This window comes from Abramis brama, assembly GCF_963993115.1.
Source record: "Abramis brama genome assembly, chromosome: 20".
Classification (NCBI taxonomy): domain Eukaryota; kingdom Metazoa; phylum Chordata; class Actinopteri; order Cypriniformes; family Leuciscidae; genus Abramis; species Abramis brama.
In genome coordinates, this window is record NC_139982.1 from 22,186,143 (window position 1) to 22,204,236 (window position 18,094).

The following is an 18,094-nucleotide window of genomic DNA, read 5'->3' on the forward strand; positions in this document are numbered from 1 at the left end:
ATAATACGCTTTCATCTACATGGAGCGGGTCGTCTCATGGGGGCGCCATGTTGAGATTCCGACTATAGTCGGTAACCATCGTATTTTCGCACGAGGAATAAATCTATCATTGCTGACTGAAGCGAATTTCTACGTTGTCATTTGAAACTGACATTTTGAAACAATGTTTTTGTTTTGACTTCATGCTCCATCATTTCAGTTTTTAACTCAAGCTAAATATATCCAGTTTATTTAACTAAACATTTAACCTGCATAACTGAGAATTCACATTCGCAGGCATATTTACGATCCTAACATCACATAATGTTATAAAAGTTTTTTTATCTGTCCTCCAAAAGTATTATTTTTAATAAATCTCTTGAGGAAACAGAAAGCGTATAAACAATTTAATGCCAACAACTTTAATGACATGAGTCTATGGACAGCCTCTCAAGAGCATACGCATGACTTCTCATTAAATAACATTTTATATTACAAAGGCAGAATGTTATCTTCTCGTGCCCTTTGAAAGCTCACAATTAAGCCTAATAATATATACACATATTTACCATTGCAGTATTACAGTTTTAAATTTTGTACCATGTAACTTGTTTTAGGCCAGAAAATACCATATCCAGGCAAAGTGCGAAGTTCCATAGGTAACGACGACCAGAGGTGGGTCTATAAAGCACAAGTTAATCAGTATGAACCCACTATGAACTCTATTTTTTCTAACTGATGCCAGAATCTATTTAATGTCTCCATCAGACTTCATGCTGAAGGCTTCCAGCCGCTCGCTCTCGGGCAACAGGTTGTTGAGACGCTCCATCAGCGGGATCGTCTGGTCGATGCCCATCTGGATGCGTCTCAGAATCATCGACATCTCATTGACCTTTTGGATCTGTTCGGCGTACTTGGCGTAACGCTTTTGCCTCTCCTGCATGATGCTGAATATCGCCTCCACCGACAGATCCATCTGAGAGAAAAAAAAGTTTAGCAACAGATAGCTTGTAAACAGAATAATTCAGTAGAAATAATGGGTGAATACCTCTTTGATCCTCTTGACCAAAGCATTCTGGTCAAAGGCAACAGCCTCCGCACACTGGTGAAGATGATCCTGATATCGGACGCACAGCTGCAGTACCTGTGCGGAATCCAGCTTTTCTAAACAGACAGTGCTGGGGGAGGTTTGCCCACTGAGCACACCTGACGATGACACCAATATTAGGCCCAAACTGAGATTCATAACATTATTAACTAATGCTGAATTGATACAGATTTCATGAATCGATTCGATTCCGATTCATTTGAGCATTTCAATTAACTACAGAGTCCAAATACAATAGCTAGTTAATTTTAGACAAAATAATCAACAAAATTTTATATAACTTGAGTTGTATACAAACATTTTAATGCACATAAGGCAGTTTTTGTATCAACTTTTTAATAATATAATTATGTTCCTATGGAAGCTTATCTCCATCACGGAGTAAAGGTAATTGCGACTTTTTATCTCACAATTCTGACAATGTTTATCTCACAGAATTGCGGGAGAATTCTCTGAATTCTGAGAAAAAGAATTCTCTGAATTTCCCAGGGAAAAAAAATTCGGAGAAATTTTTCACAAAATTGTGAAATATAAACTCGCAACTGAGAGAAAATGTCAGAATTGTGAAATAAAAAGCCACAAACATTTATATTTTTATTCTGTGGCGGAAACAAGCGTCCATAGGTTTCACACTCCTATTTGATTGAAATATAAATGATTGTGACTGTAATGCTCATTAAAGATTTATTTAAAGATACAATTTTTAAATAATGAAGACATCACTAACAGGTTAAGAAAAATAACAATGAATATGTAATATATTGCATATATTTATCACAATGCTCCTCTTCAGATTTTTTTTGTTCAACTGTTCGGTTGAACTGAGGTGATCTGTAATGCCACATTAAAGAATGTCAAAACGACATTAATTTGAATTTCATGAAAATATGTAAAGAATTTGGAAGCTAAGACTGTTTCATATCAAAAGTAACAAAGCTTATTGCGATTTATTAGATGGGAGGTGCACTACAAAGTTTTGATCATTCATCAACTGAAAAGAGCATAGACTAAAAAAAAACGATCTTGGGATTTATAAATCGATATGCGTTCATCAAAATTAAGATAGATTAATCAATATTGTCAGCCCAGCCTTATTCTAAACAATTTATTTGCTTATAAAAAACACCTAAACTAACAGCATGGTTGTTCGCATCAGATTAGTTGGCATTTGGACTGCTGCTTACCTTTTAGAAGAGGCTGAAAGGTGGGAATTTCCTGTAGCTTTATTACATCTGGATCATTATGGATATTCCGTAATGACTGAGTTCCTTGGGTAACAACTACTATGTCATCCATTTTGGCTCTTTGCTTGGCTGGAGAGGGTACAACTGAAACAACAAGACAGAACTTACCGACAGGTAATGCTGAGAGAATATACACAACATAAGAAGCATCTCCTTTTTAACAGATTTATCTCTATAATAAAAACTGACAAATTACAGATAATGATGCCATTCCCATGTATAAAAATCAGCGGATAAAATGTTGATTACCTGAAGCACTGAAGTCTGAATGTTTATGTTCAGCATCTCCACTCTGTTCAGCACCCATGGTGCACTGAAGAAACAAGACAACACAATTATATATATATATAAAAATTGTAATATTTACAATATTTAATATATATACAAGGATAATCTAATAATCTGATACATAAGTACGTTTTATGTTTTGTTTTTTAATTACGATAAAGAAACTACATATGCTTTACTTACCTTGATGTTGATGTTTTTAGTTGTTTAACGGCTGTGTGGCGATTTCATTCGGCTGACCGTTTTATTGAATGAAAGGTTTGCTAATGTGTTACATTGTAGCTTACGTAAATTAAAAACATCGTGGGATGCCAAACCACAATACTGACTGCAGATAAGGTGTACGTTGCTGTATTTTTTAATAAATAAGGTTACAATCACTGGAGGTACAAATGAAACATCCGGTCTAATAACATGAGACGCGTGATGATGACGTCATGGGTTTGTTTTCATGTGACCATTCAAGCATGTACGATTTAAAATAAAAAGCACTTTTCCACACTTGTATCTCTCTATTAAACTTACAGAGAAAGAGAGAAGAAAAAACGTTTCTGGAAGTTTAAACAATACGCTTAAAATAACCTGATTTGCTTTTATATGCTTATAATGATGATTGAAATATTATTTTTTTGTAGCCTACTTTATGTACACAAAAGTGATAATGTACATCCCAATATATATTTAGAATTATATAAATTATATATTACAATTAATCTTTCTAAAAATGATTTTTTTTACCTTCTAAATGTATTAACCAGACATCATTTAAAATCAGATTTTGTCTACATTAGTTATTTTAAACATTCATGTGGTGTGACAAATAAGCTGCATGAATAATACATTTAAAGGAATTAGCCAAATGTTGTTTTCAAAACTTTTTGATGGTTGGACACCTTGCCCTGATCCCGCTTATAACAACACAATACATTATTAAATAACTAATGTGTAGATTTATTTTAAAAAAGCCACCTTTTTTTATTAAATAATTTAAACTATTAAGAATAATGTAATACTGTTACATATTACATATATGGGGAAAATCCTTTGGAATTCTTCCCCTTTCGTAGTTGTATGTGTTTATATATCCAGTTGCTTGTCTCTGCTACCTTTGTTTTCATCAGGATGGGTTTTGAACACATTCATATTCCAACTGTTAACTTAATTTATTAAAATGCGCATTTCTCTCAAATAAATAAAAAGCTCTAGATTTTAAGCATATGATTTTCAACACTCTCGTCCATTTTTCCATTGAGCAAGAACATGAGCAAGAACATTAGACAATGCAGCAACATGCGATTGAGAACCACCCCTTACTGGGATCATCAGCCATGTCGGTGAATCGCAATAAACCCTGTCTGATTGGCTATTCTGTATGTCAATCATTCTGTCGTGAAATGTAACCTCCATTCCGATTGGCCAAAATAAGTGCAACTATTTATCCAGAGTTCTTATTGGTGGAAAATATAGGTTAGTGGTCCGACAGTCACACGAAGGAAAGAAAAGTAGGTCAGAGACTGATTCCGTTTATGTCACAGTTCCTCACGGACCGGACGTCAAATAACCGAAATAAACTGTGATGATCAGCTATTCCTCCGGTAAGTGTGACGTTTTGACGTTTGACAATTATCTCTAAGTATCGCGTAATGCTTATCGATGTATTATGTGCGGGTTTTTGTCCTCTCGAATATTGATTTCAGTAGGAGGGGCGTCTGTGACATTTCTCAGGTTGAATACCTTAGAACCGATGCAGCTGCCACCACAACAAAATCAACCATGGTGTCAGTGATTTAGTAAGAAAGCCATCAATCATAGCAGAACGGAGCTACAAAGACACCCGTCATCGATGTGAGGTTAATGATCTGCGTCGCCTTTAAGTCGGTTGAATACAGGGAGTGCAATTGTGCTTGAGCCTCCTGTGTGGGTTAGTCACTTCAAAAGCTATTTGCGTTTACATTATGTCTGCTGTATTCGCCTTCTAAATTGGGGCTCTCGGATCCTTATGGGTTGACTGTCTATCTAGACAGCATTTTGTGAAGCTTAGTGGGCTTTCACAAGTGATGCTTTCTAGGTAGGCAGCTCGCTATGGGTTGAGTCAGGGCTACATGTTAATCAGTAGCGTCATTGTGCTTCCGATTGCGGTTTACCCAAGTCCGTTTTACTATCGTTGTAAAGAGACCAGTTTAAAGGTTGTGAGGTTGGCAACCAACAGGTTGTGCTTTTTTTAACCAGTCTGCGTAAGGAATAAGAGCTAGAGACAATTGACACATATATATATATATATATATATATATATATATATATATATATATATATATATTAAACCTGGAATATTTAAAGGTATAGTTCACTGAAAAATTAAAATTCTGTCATTAATTACTCTCTCATATCGTTCCAAACCCTGTAAGACTTTCGTTCATCTTTCAGAACACAAATGAAGATCTTTTTTGATGAACTCTGAGCGATTTCTGTTTGACAGCTATGCAAATATGAATTGAGCGGTTTGAACCAAATTTTCTGAAGAGACTCGATTGCTTTATATGATGAACAGATTGAATTTAAACTTAATAGTTTAAATTATTTAAATTTAAACTTAATAGTTTAAATTATTTAAGCTATTACCTGAATTTAGGCTTTTATTCATATTTAAACATTGATCAGCGAACATAAACAGAAGCTCAACCGAACCTGCTTGACACGTGAGAACAAACCTCTTGCTGAAGCTCAAACGTGCTGCGTAACACAGAATGAACCTCATTGGGTCTTGAGGAAGCTCAAACGTGCTGCGTAACACGAGAATGAACCTCATTGTTTCTCATGCATCACGCAAACATGCTTGAGCTTCCGTTTACCACAACTGATGTGTGAGTTGATTAATGAATGTTTATTAGGGTGGTCCTTATCAAGTCCAAGTTTTTTTTTTTTGCAAAATGTTAGTGTCTTAACCTCTTAAACTGTTCCTTTTAACTTCAAAATTAGAAATATGCAAAAATGTTGACAAAAAAATTATATTTAGAGGTAGCTCAATCATGTGGAAGATTGCCTATGTTAAGCTGTGTGGTGTTATTGTGATATGCAAGTAATATTAAAAGTTGCTGCAAATGAACTACATTTTATTGAAATCAGAGCAACACTGACATGACAACAATCTAAAAAAAAGCACAAAGTTTTCAACAATCCCTCATTTCTGATGCTCAGCAGCCAGTGACTTTTTGCAGTCTGGATAGATCTGTCTGTGATCTTCCACCACATGAAGGAGAAACTGCAATTGTTCTTCAGAGTGTGTGAGAGAGCCATTGTATTCTTGAATCAGAGCCACTCCTCTCTCGGCGTGATCATTGACTACTTTCATTGCATGTATGTGTGCCTGTGCCTCCTGATAATCTGCTTGATTCGGCCAAAGTTCCGGGTCAATTTCAAGGAACGTAATGTAATTTTTTAAACCAAAAAATGTGCTCTAAACCCAAACAGTAACCAAGGTGATCATCAATAGAAATATGTATTGATTCCACCAGGAAAGGTAAATCTGCTAAACCGGGTCATGGATGGATTCATTTGGATTTAGTTTCTACAATAAGTAAACTGAGATATGTATCTAAAATACATATTTAGGAATATATGGTGCATGATGCTTTTATGGAGATTTTTATGGAATTTTACTAGCCAGGTACAATACCAATTCAAATGATCTGTTTTTATGAAAATCATCAAAATCTCAGAAAGTTTAAAGCTATTGAGCTACCAGTAATTATTACTGTATGTTACTGCCATAAAAATTGGCATGCTGTATTTTCTTATATAAAGGAACAATTTGAAGGGTTAAGAGCATGACACTTGGAGACTTTAAAAATAAGGACCACCCTAATGTTTATATGTTAATAAAAGCCTAAATTCAATCTTTTCATCGTATGAAAATTACCTGTTTGTGACAGTGACCTTGTAAACTCATTTTTACAAAAGGTCAGATGTTCTATGTATCACTTCTTTCTATGTATTAATTTTTCAGTTTAGCTTTTCCCTTACATTTTTATGCTGATAATATAATTTATGTCATGTCAAAAAAAGGGAAAGATCCAAAATTGAAGTTGCAAACCACTGTATAGTGCAGGCAGGGCTAGTTATCACATTTGTGCTTTAGTGAATATTTCTGAGCGTGGGTATATGTTTGAAAGATAATTTCTATATAGGCACTTAAACTATTAATTATTTTAAATATTTATATTTATTATTAAAATGTAGTTAATATATTTGTATTTATTTTTTAATATTTTAGAATATTAAATATAGTAATATAGATAATATTAGAAATGTTTTTTTTATATTAAAAAAGTAATTAATATCGATAACAAATAGTACTTGATGAATTTAAAACATTTAAAACAATTGTGGCAGCTTGTCCCAACCTGATATTTGTAAAAACTACTATACCTTAAAAGACAGTTTGCTTTCAGTCATGACAAATCAAACAAGTTATTATGTGAAAGTGCTGCTTTCATATTGTAAGATGGGTGTGCTGCATTCCTAAAGTACAGCATCAAACTCGCATCATTCGGGCGTTCATCACTATTGACTTCCAGTTGTTTTTCCTTTAACCACATCTGGACTTTCTTCCATTCATCCACACGTCATGTTTCTCCTGAATTTGTCTGTAACTGTAACAAAAACTTGAGGCTCATAATTGGGACGAGTAATACAGGTAGAAATCAAGAGACGTTTAATATGCATAGTTGGCTTTCGTCAAACTGAAATCATCTTGAATTCAAAGAAACTGAGATGACCTACTTTTATCTTTTTTGCTCGTCACTTTCTTCCTCTTTTATTTTTTTTCTCTGGCAGTCTAAAGGCAAGCCCACGCATTCAAGAAAAGATCATTTAGAGATGGGTAGAGTGCCGGTGATGCATGAGCTATGCATCTGTATGCTTGAATAAAACCAGTTTTGTTATGTACCTAGGAACACTTTTGTTTAACTATGTGAACTTGTAAAATGACTGATGCGTTGACGCATGTAAAACTGTGCTCTTGCTCCAGAGTGGGCATTTAAACAGCTGATTGAAGGGTCTGTGAACACTATTTCAGCAGAAAATCCCGTTTGAACACGGGGAGTCCTGTTTCATTTACGGCTGGAGAAAATCGGTCTTCTGGTCCTTTCTTTCTGCCAGTTGCGTTTCTGTAATCTAAATGTGGCCTAGATTGCGAGCTTTCCAAGGGTTTCCTGGCAACCAGAGCAGGTCATTGATGAAGCTCAGTCATTCCTCCTGGTGTGTGTGTGAGTGAGTGTGGGAGTATGAGCGAGATGGTTTTTCCTTGTTTAAAACAGCCCAAGCTACCTATTAACAACTTAAAGGGATAGTTCACCCAAAAATAAAATTCTGCCATCATGTATGGCTTTTTAATTTGAGAAATGTCTTTGTTTTTTTTTTGTCCATACAATGGAAGTCAATGGGGTCCAAAACTGTTTGGTCAAAAAAGAATGGTCCTCAGACAAAGTGAAGTCAGCTATTTTCTATTAATGAATACTGACTAGTCTTGACTGTTACTCATAACCTCAAATGTGACGTCTATGTGAAACTGAAATATAGTTTTTCGTTGTTCGAAACCCTTTGGTAAATGCAGCTATATTTTTTTCCACAGGATCTTCCCACAGGTGGAATGCCATGAATTGAACACAGCTGATTGACTGAATCTGTGCAGTGAGCATCTTTTGTTTTCTATACACACACATTGATATAATTTATAGCATATTGTCGCCATTTTGAAGAACTGTAATGTCATTTTTTTTTGTCCCTGTTTCTCTTAAGATGATCTAATGGCAGACCAAAGAATGGACATCTCCTCCACGATGAATGAGTTCATATCCCAGAGCTCGGCAGATCTCATCAGCAGTTCCATTGGCACCACGGGCATGGACTACACCCGCAAGAGGAAGGGCAGCACCACCGAATACCAGTGAGTAAACTCCTGATGGTATAGGATATAGTAATAGTAAAAAGGAAAAAAACATTTATGGGTTATTGTACCTTGCAAACTAGGTCTGAGCAGTTCCGGAAAACATTTCTAAATAGTTCCAGAAAACACTAATGGGGACGTTTTTTAATTATTTACTTTTAAATTAGACAATGTAAAAAAAACTGAAATAATTGTAATATAATAAAGATTTTTCAGCACAAGCATCTTTTTCACTCATTGTCTTGATTTATAAATAATATGTAAGTTATAAAATCATTTTATTTTAAAATAATATATTGGAAACACTGTAAGGTCCCATTAGTTAAATGGTTAATGCATTAACTAACAATGAGCAAAACATTTGTTATAGAATTTATTAGTCTTTGTTAGCGAAATTTAATAAAAATACAGCTGTTCATTGTTACTTCATATTAGCTCTGGTCTTTTGATTTTAATAATGTATTAGTACATGTTAAAATTAACATTAACTAAGACTAATAAATGCTATAGAAGCATTTTTCCTTGTCAGTTCATGTTAACAAATGAAATTGTTACCAATAGACCTTTATTTATATAATAGAATGTTATTTTTAAATATTTATAAATAATAATGTTTTTTATTTTGTTTTACAGAATTGATGGCTTTTCATTTGAGTGAGTACAATTCTCACATAAACTTTGCCCAGCTGAGGTCATTAAAATAATTTACATAATTTGTTGTAAAAGCTTGTTTCATTGAACTCTGTGGTGCTGTTCATTTTCACAGTGATAGCATGGACACAGACAAAGATAAGACACTGGGAAGGTAAACATGAATTACATGATGTTATCTTTAAATTCACAGTTCTAATAATACATGAATGATTAATAAGTAATAAATAAATAAATCTTTTCTCCTAAATCCAGGGATGAACAGCAGGGCCGGATAAAAAATGCCAGGTAGAGTGAAGTAATTTTCTCTTTTCTCTGCCTAGTTAATATGTTGTATGTAAATGAGATGTGTTGCTTGTATCTTTTCAGCTGATTTTTTATTTATTTATTTTTTTTAGGGAGGCTCACAGTCAAATAGAGAAGAGGCGCAGGGATAAAATGAACAGTTTTATAGACGAGTTAGCATCATTAGTCCCCACTTGCAATGCCATGTCTCGCAAGTTGGACAAACTCACTGTACTGCGCATGGCCGTCCAACACATGAAGACGTTACGAGGTGAGAGTTTTCTACCACAGCATGGGCCAAAATGGATCTAAATGAGCTCATTATGATTTTAAAGCAAACTTTTTCCATATTAATTATGCTTGACTTTTCCCTTTCTTTCTTTTTCTTTTAGGTGCCACCAACCCATACACAGAAGCCAACTATAAACCGGCATTCTTGTCGGATGATGAATTAAAGCACTTGATTTTAAGGGTGTGTTTAAAATATCAACTCCAAGGCTTGCGAGATTTGATTATATGGAAAACTGGTGAGGATCTGTTTTAAAACTCTTCTTCCCCCTCTTTCTACAGGCTGCTGATGGCTTCCTCTTTGTAGTTGGTTGCGATCGTGGAAAGATTCTCTTCGTCTCGGAGTCGGTTTATAAAATTCTCAATTACACTCAGGTATATTTTCTTGACACTGATCTCTTGATGCTATGCAGTAAAGTTTTTTGATGTTAATACAAACTGTTTTGTTTTGAACCATCAGAATGATCTGATTGGCCAGAGTTTGTTCGACTACCTGCATCCAAAAGACATTGCCAAAGTGAAAGAGCAGCTGTCGTCGTCAGACACGGCTCCACGGGAACGACTCATCGATGCCAAAAGTAAAGTTTGTTTTATTAAGTGTTTGCAGTCATTTGATTCACAGTTAAGCCAAAGGCACTTGGACTGATGTTCAGTTCTCTCTGAAGCTGGTCTACCAGTGAAGACTGACATCACTCCCGGCCCCTCCAGACTGTGTTCAGGGGCCCGCCGATCATTCTTCTGTAGAATGAAATGCAACCGCCCTTCTGTCAAGATGGAGGACAAAGACTTTCCCTCAACGTGCTCCAAAAAGAAAGGTATTACTAGCTTTGCAGTTTGTTTGCATGAGTTTGCATCACACACTCTCTCACCCACCGGCCACTTTATTACACCTGTTCAAGTGCTCATTAATGCAAATATCTAAATTCACACTGATCATCATAATGGGGAAGAAATTAGATTTAAGTGGCTTTGAACGTGGCATGTTGCTGGTCTAAAACTTCCTGGACTTCGGCTTCGGTCTATCTATCGCAGTTTCCATGTTCATGGAGTAAATAAATAGGCTACAAACTGTGTTTGCACAGCTTTTTAAAAATAGCAGGTGCCAATGTTTTGCATGCGTTCGGCCAATCAACGTACAGTTGCGTCACTGGTAGATCCTATTGTGCTGGTTTAGACCCTACTTAGTCTCAGCTTCATACCTCACGCCCATGGTCTGTAGGCTGGACGTCTGATGCATATGGCACACTTAACTGGAAACTCTTCAGGAAGTCATCATCTGATTGGTTGAATTCTACAGGATGTCCGGGAGACGTGTGAGTTGCGTTCTTTAACGGTCCACCTGGAAACCAAGATGCCGTGGCGCCAAACTCCCTCATGGAAGAACGCCATCGTGTTTACACCTGTGACAATAAGTGCTTATTAGGATCAACTAAACACTGGATTTTCAAAATGATGTAAAGTTCGCAGCATAAACTCTTTAAAATACGTCCAAGAGATCTGCACGCCGGCCTGTTATTGTAGGGACATCGACGTTACATTTTCACGCCCCTAAACATGACGTGGAACAAAACGAACTGTGATTGGTTGCTTTACATGTCAGTCAGACGGCCTCTGGGCGGTCCTTGGCCAATGAAATCTGCGATAGAGTCCAGTCCTTCTGCTATTAGTCTGAAGGTCTGGCTGCGTGAGACTAGACCCTACTCTGAGCTAATGTAGTTCGCCCAAAAGGCGTTTTTAGTCTGTGTGGATGTCTCCACTCTTTTTTCAGACAACAAGAACAACAACAAGAAGAGAGACGGGGTCACTGAGATAATGATCTGAGTTTGGCTTGACCAATGAAAAAGGTGTAATTTCAAGCATTTCCCTGATGAGAGTGGGCTGGCAGTTTTGTGTCCCTTTATACTCTGATTACTTAAGGATTATTTTAATATGATACATGCTACCAATAAGGTTTCATTATCTAATAGTTCTATCATAAAGCATGGATATTCAGTATACAAAAACATAATAATACACGTAATGTCCTGGGGATATGCATGTTCATTCATAGAAGGTTTTTCTATGAATTAGTGGATAGAAGCCCTTTTTATAAATATTGGGTGTCTGTCTTTGCATGCGGCCACCGTCCCCGACCTGCAATGTCCTTGAGGTCCACTAGTTACCTGGCTAGTGTCAGCAGGGGGGATAAAAGTTTATAATGATCAGTGGGAGACCAGACTTCTTGGAGCCTGCTTGGACCGTTGTTCTTTTAAATACTTCAAATGCGTCACTTCAAAGACTGATGGGTAAATCTCTCCTCTCTACAGCAGACCGCAAGAGTTTCTGCACCATCCACAGCACTGGCTATCTGAAAAGCTGGCCGCCCACCAAGATGGGTTTGGACGAGGATAACGAACCTGATAATGAGGGCTGCAACCTTAGCTGTCTAGTGGCCATCGGCCGCCTTCATCCGCATATCGTCCCTCAGCCCATGAACAGCGACATCCGCGTTAAACCTACAGAATACGTCTCCCGCCACGCTATCGATGGCAAGTTCGTTTTCGTCGACCAGAGGTGAGAAGATGCCTTTTGCTCTATTTCACATCATCTACAAGAGTGGTTCATTTGTGAGATTTCCTGAATGTTTACTGAATCTCTCAGGGCAAACCACTAAGATTTAATATGCAGATTAGTATACACTTAAGGCTCTTACACTAATAATGCCTGAGGTGAGCAGATTTGGTTACTCTCTAAAATGAGACTTGAATTGTCACAGAAACCTCAAGGGTCTACAAGTATTGATTTCAGTTCTCACATCAGTGAATTAGCGTCTCATCTAATCTGCTAGCTCATCACTACAATTCATTGTTTCCATTTAGGGCGACAGCCATCCTGGCGTACTTGCCCCAGGAGCTTTTAGGGACGTCGTTTTATGAGTATTTTCACCAGGATGATATCGGTCACCTCGCAGAGTGCCACAGACAAGGTTTCGGTTTTATTTACTTGATCCTCTCATTCATACCATTTGTAAATAAATGTTTTATTTTACTGTTATAAGGCCAGTCTGTATCACATTTGTAATAAGTGCTCACTTTTTTATTTCAGTGCTACAGATGAGAGAAAAGATTAATACAAACTGTTACAAGTTTAAGATTAAAGACGGCTCTTTCATCACTCTAAGGAGCCGCTGGTTCAGCTTCATGAACCCCTGGACCAAAGAAGTGGAATATATAGTCTCTACAAACACTGTGGTTTCGTAAGTATCGCGACACATTTCAGTTGTGAATGTTTCATTAAGAAGGTGCTAGGCCAAAATGATTAAAACCGCATATTCCTTGAATCAAGCAGAGGAAATGTGCTCACAGTTTACATACTTTTTGATCTAATTAATTTGCCTTTCATAGACTATAGACATTTACTTTCTTAATAAATCACCCTGGTGTTACTGTACACAAATAACCAGTGCGAGTGATTCTAAAGAATATAAATGTTTATAATGCTTTTTAAAGGCAGTTTAAGTTACATTTAACAAAAGATTTCTGATGACATAATGAAGAAAATAATGTTTTTACACACACACACACACACACACACACACATATTAAATAACATTTTTATTATTAAGAATAAAACAAAAGATAGTATTATTTAGTATTTAGCATTATTTAATTTACTGTGTGTGTGTGTGTGTGTGTGTGTGTGTGTATATATATATAAAATCTTTTATATTGATATGTTTATTTCTGTTAATGGAGTTACTACTACTACTAATACATATTACTGATATAATATTACATATATGAATTTATGCAATAATAACTTAATTTATTATTATTAATATTGTTTTTTTCCTAATAATAATAATGTACTAATTTAATATTATTAATTGTGTGTATACATATAATCTGATATTATTTATTAAATAGTACTAAATATAATATATATTTTGTTATATATATATATATATATATATATATATATATATATATATATATATAAAATTCAAATCCTGCTAAATATTGTTTTACACAGAAATGTCTTATTTCGAATGTAAATGGATTTCAAAATCTATTTCTTGTTGACTTTAACACAGAATAATATTGTTGCTTGTTTCAGGGGCAGCATGCTTGAAGGAGCAGATCCTAGTTATTCCCAGACAGCCTCGTCCCCTCAGAGCATGGACAGCGTTTTAACATCAGGAGACGGTGAGATCATTGTCCAGCTGTTGAACAGCAGTCTCTCTTACACGCCTGTTTTTAACAATTGTGTATGTTTATGGCAGGCGGAGGGAAACGCCCTCTCCAGACGGTTCCTGGTATTCCGGGAGGGACAAGAGCGGGCGCTGGCAAGATTGGACGCATGATAGCTGAGGAAGTGATGGAGATTCAGAGGTACTTGCAGCATCTGGCACGTTTAGGTTACACTGTCACAAAAATGATCTTGATATATTCTATAAAATGATGTCCCGCCCCCAGGATTCGAGGCTCCTCACCCTCCAGCTGTGGCTCAAGTCCTTTAAATATCACTGCCACTCCCCCACCGGACACCTGCTCTCCAGGGGGCAAGAAGGTGAGACACTGTCCTCGTAAATAGGTCCTTGACCACATAGTATTAAGGCCAAGATATACCCACGGCGAAGGGGTAAACAGAAGTTTGAAAGATCTTTGTCGCTGTGATTGATATACTGTGAGCGATGCCACCCGCCCCGTTTAGATGAACATGTAAATATGTGAGAACACCTTTACATAATCGCCATGGACCAATGGCAGTTTGAAGGTTTTTACCAGCCAGAGCGAACTTTCCTGTAGGGCTGTGCAATTAATTGAATTTCGATTTCGATTTTTGCTCCCAACGATCACCAAAATAGTATAATCGAGTAAAAACGATTATTTTGCCATGTTCTGTTTTGAAAGAACACTCTTATTTTGTCTTGTGTTCTGAATGGCACGCGCACATCCGCCCCTCCCGATGCCATAAACTCTCTCAGCTTGAATGTTTAAACTGATAAAACTTAAAAAGAAGTGAAAATGATCAACTTTAGTTACGATGCAATGCTGGCCCGATTGTACAAGTGACAATTCCATCATGTCCCGACTCCTAAACGCGAATGTGTAGTTTTCGACGCTTGCCTTGTCCAACCCATTTTGAGAGACAGAGGGAGAGAAGACGCATCACCGCTGAACACTCGCGCGGTTTGTGAAATTGAAGTTTTAAAATGATTGATTTGATTTTATAATCTGTGTGGATTCATTTAGGCTACTCATACTCAATGCGGGAATTTCCCGCATTATAAGACCTGCGGGAATTATTAAAATACTCATTGAAGTATTATCTGTTATATATTATTTATTTTAATAGTTCAAAAAGTACAATCAATGTTCAAATTTCGATTTTTTTAAGAATTGTTGAAAGGTGTCTTTGGTAACACTTTACAATAAGGTTCATTAATTAGCATTAGTTAACTACCTTTGTTAAGATTAACTAATAATGAACAATACTTCTACAGCATTTACTAATCTTAGTTAATATTAATTTCACCATTTACTAATACGTTATTAAAATGAAAGGTTGTATTTGTTAACATTAGTTAATGCACTGTAAACTAACATGAACAAACAATGCTAACAACTAACATTAAAAAAGATTAATAAATACTGTAACAAATGTATTTCTCATTGTTAGTTCATGATGTTAGTTAATACTTTAACTAATGTTAACTAATTAACATTATTGTAAAGTGTTACCGTGTCTTTTTAATAAATGCAACACGTTCCCAAAGTCATGTGAAATAATCGTGTTACATAATCGTGATTTCAATACTGACCAAAATAATCGTGATTATGATTTTTCCCATAATCGAGCAGCCCTACTTTCCTGCAATGTTCACTTTGGCAATGTTTCTTTGAATCGGAAACACTTCTTGTTTTTCTTTAACATTTATCTCTTGTGTTGTAGATTCAAAATGGTGGAACTCCAGACCTGCCGTCAGCAGGAATTGTGCCTGGACCCGATTCGATAGGATACCCATATTCAAATAATTCATTAATGAGTGAGTACACGAGCTTCAATGAATCGCATATAGTATTCTCACGCAAGTGCAATAAACGAATCTCTCCGCCCGCAGGTGATAACTCGCATCTTAGCATTGACATCATGGAAGAGCCTGGATCCAGCAGCCCCAGTAATGACGAGGCAGCCATGGCTGTTATCATGAGCCTCCTGGAAGCGGACGCTGGCCTTGGTGGACCTGTGGATTTCAGTGACCTACCCTGGCCCTTGTGAAACCGCAGCGGACTCCGACCACAGGATGCTTGTTGGGTCCAGGGCTAAACGGGTCTAAGCGCCGGTCACCACAGCAGAGGCTCATGGGACAGTAAGTGCACCGCAGAGGTGTGCGGAGGCTAAAGAGGCTGTGGTGTTAGAAACAGGACCTCATACTCGAAGCACACCAAATGGTTCAGCTGCATACTTCCTGCCAAATGAGGATCTGTGCATTTCACATCTCACACGGTTTTATTCCCGACCTGCCTGTTCCTCTGTAGATATCGGCCTGGATTATTCCTGTGGTACCCATCAGCAAACATGGATATCTTTCTATACATATATATATATATATATATATATATATATATATATATATATATATATATAAATATAAATATAAATATAAATATATATACCATTTTGTTTGTGTTTTAATGTTTTTACACTACAAAAGTTGTTGAAATGTTAAATATTCTATATGCAGATTGTAACTAATATTGTAATTCTATTATGTAAGATTTCTTTATGCAAAATATATATGGTTAAAGTGTAACGTATCAGCAGTGGATATTTTTAAAATAAAAAAATCTTGTCTTCAACAGTGCTTTTATTTTATTTTTTTGATGGGCACTTTACTACCTGCTATTAATATTATATGATTAATTTTTATCTTGATAAATAATAAATATACTGGCTGGCACAGATTGTTGATGTACTTTGAAAAAGTGCTCGAGATTTTTCCTCATCGAGCTCTTCTGATGCATGCTTTGGCCAATGTCCCTTTCTCTGCCTTTTGATTGGTCCTTGGCTGGGATATTTTTGTTCTATGTTGCCATCCAGTGGTAAAATCTTTGAGGAAATGAAATGTGTTGTCAGGGGAAAGAGACTATAGCTTGGCAGTTGAGTTCTGGATCATAAAATCAATTAGAGCCATTTTTAATTATTTTGTAGGTCGAGTAAAAATTACGCGCATGGTTTTGAGCATTCTAAATCAATTTAATTAGCAACTTGATAGAACTTTAAAGGTGATTCTCGCATAAAAATACCATTTAAAAAATGTGGGGGTCAGTTAGTTTATTTTTAAGAAATTCAATTTTATTTGGTTAGAATGCATACATTTTATTAAAAGTGACTAAATATTTTTACATTGTTGCAAAGTTTTCTATATTTTAAAATTTTGTTTTTACTTTACAATAGATAATAAAATAATCCTGAAAAAATACCTGTCTCTACTAAAATATGAAGCAGAACTACTTTTCAACATTGATAAGAAATGTGTCTTGAGCAGCAAATCAGCACATTAGAATGATTTCTGAAGGATCATGTGACACTGAAGACTGGAGTAATGATGATAAAATGCAGCTTTGCATCACAGAAATAAATTACATTTTAAAATATATTCCAATAGAAAAGTTATTTTAAATTGTAATAAAAAGTTTACAATATTACTGTTTTGAACAGTAGCATACTGTATGTATATAAATATTTTTATTTGTTTTAAATCGCCTCGACCTCCACGATTAACCCATGAGACCCCCTGAAAGCCTCAAAAGCAAAATTTGAAGGGGGTCTCAAATTTAGTCAAAAAATAAAATATTTCATTGTCACCAGTGTTAATTTCGTTACGCGTTACAACCATACGCGCGCGCGCGCTTTCTACACTACTGAAGAAGCGCGGAAGACTGTAATGGTGCGTTCACACCAAACGCGAATAGAGCGTCAGATTCGCGTCTATCGCGTTCTAGTTAGTCGCTTGAACATTTCAAACATTTCATTCTCGCGAATAAAAACATCCCGCGAAAAGGAGTGTGACATCATCATCAACAACAACAGCACAATTTATTTCTGCCATAATTTTGGTCTTTGCATTGACTTTGTATGTAATCTACTCGCGCAAATAATTAAATTCGCGTTTGGTGTGAACACACCATAAGATGGAGTTTCGCGATCTTCATTTGAGATTTTCATTGAAAAGATTTTCTCACGAAAAATTCCATTAAAATGATAAATGAGTGGCATATAGTAATTTCTATATTTAGAAACAACTCTAATGAACAAAGCATG

The 18,094-nt window shown here is 36.0% G+C and overlaps 2 protein-coding genes across 2 annotated transcripts; one reads left to right on the forward strand and one right to left on the reverse strand.

The window, feature by feature from the left end:
• Positions 1-371: 371 nt before the first annotated feature.
• Positions 372-3,056, reverse strand: borcs5 (BLOC-1 related complex subunit 5). The gene is made up of 5 exons (XM_084095913.1): positions 2,803-3,056; positions 2,581-2,644; positions 2,272-2,415; positions 1,028-1,185; positions 372-955 (listed from the first exon to the last, which is right to left on the reverse strand). Exons 2-5 carry the CDS (start codon positions 2,636-2,638, stop codon positions 728-730), a joined length of 588 nt encoding a protein of 195 aa, XP_083952039.1. The 5' UTR covers positions 2,639-2,644; positions 2,803-3,056; the 3' UTR covers positions 372-727.
• Positions 3,057-4,086: 1,030 nt separating this feature from the next.
• On the forward strand, positions 4,087-16,629 carry bmal1a (basic helix-loop-helix ARNT like 1a). Its single transcript, XM_084094285.1, has 19 exons — positions 4,087-4,214; positions 8,249-8,307; positions 8,416-8,563; positions 9,197-9,217; positions 9,330-9,368; positions 9,470-9,502; positions 9,613-9,770; positions 9,892-9,971; positions 10,070-10,162; positions 10,248-10,365; positions 10,453-10,602; positions 12,094-12,340; positions 12,646-12,752; positions 12,872-13,022; positions 13,883-13,971; positions 14,049-14,157; positions 14,242-14,335; positions 15,722-15,815; positions 15,891-16,629. The coding sequence occupies exons 3-19, from the start codon at positions 8,424-8,426 to the stop codon at positions 16,046-16,048; spliced, it is 1,881 nt and encodes a 626-aa protein (XP_083950411.1). The 5' UTR covers positions 4,087-4,214; positions 8,249-8,307; positions 8,416-8,423; the 3' UTR covers positions 16,049-16,629.
• Positions 16,630-18,094: the final 1,465 nt, after the last annotated feature.

What these genes read in the sequence shown, in the direction of transcription:
- borcs5 (XM_084095913.1), bottom strand. Translation starts at nt 2,638, where the DNA reads ATGGGTGCTGAACAGAGTGGAGATGCTGAACATAAACATTCAGACTTC. An exon ending in TTCAGACTTCAGTGCTTCAG is followed by an intron (nt 2,416 to 2,580) that starts GTAATCAACATT and finishes TTGTTGTTTCAG; the next exon opens with TTGTACCCTCTCCAGCCAAG. An exon ending in TGGTCAAGAGGATCAAAGAG is followed by an intron (nt 956 to 1,027) that starts GTATTCACCCAT and finishes TTTTTCTCTCAG; the next exon opens with ATGGATCTGTCGGTGGAGGC.
- bmal1a (XM_084094285.1), top strand. Translation starts at nt 8,424, where the DNA reads ATGGCAGACCAAAGAATGGACATCTCCTCCACGATGAATGAGTTCATA. An exon ending in ACGACTCATCGATGCCAAAA is followed by an intron (nt 10,366 to 10,452) that starts GTAAAGTTTGTT and finishes TTCTCTCTGAAG; the next exon opens with CTGGTCTACCAGTGAAGACT. An exon ending in CGCAGAGTGCCACAGACAAG is followed by an intron (nt 12,753 to 12,871) that starts GTTTCGGTTTTA and finishes TTTTTATTTCAG; the next exon opens with TGCTACAGATGAGAGAAAAG.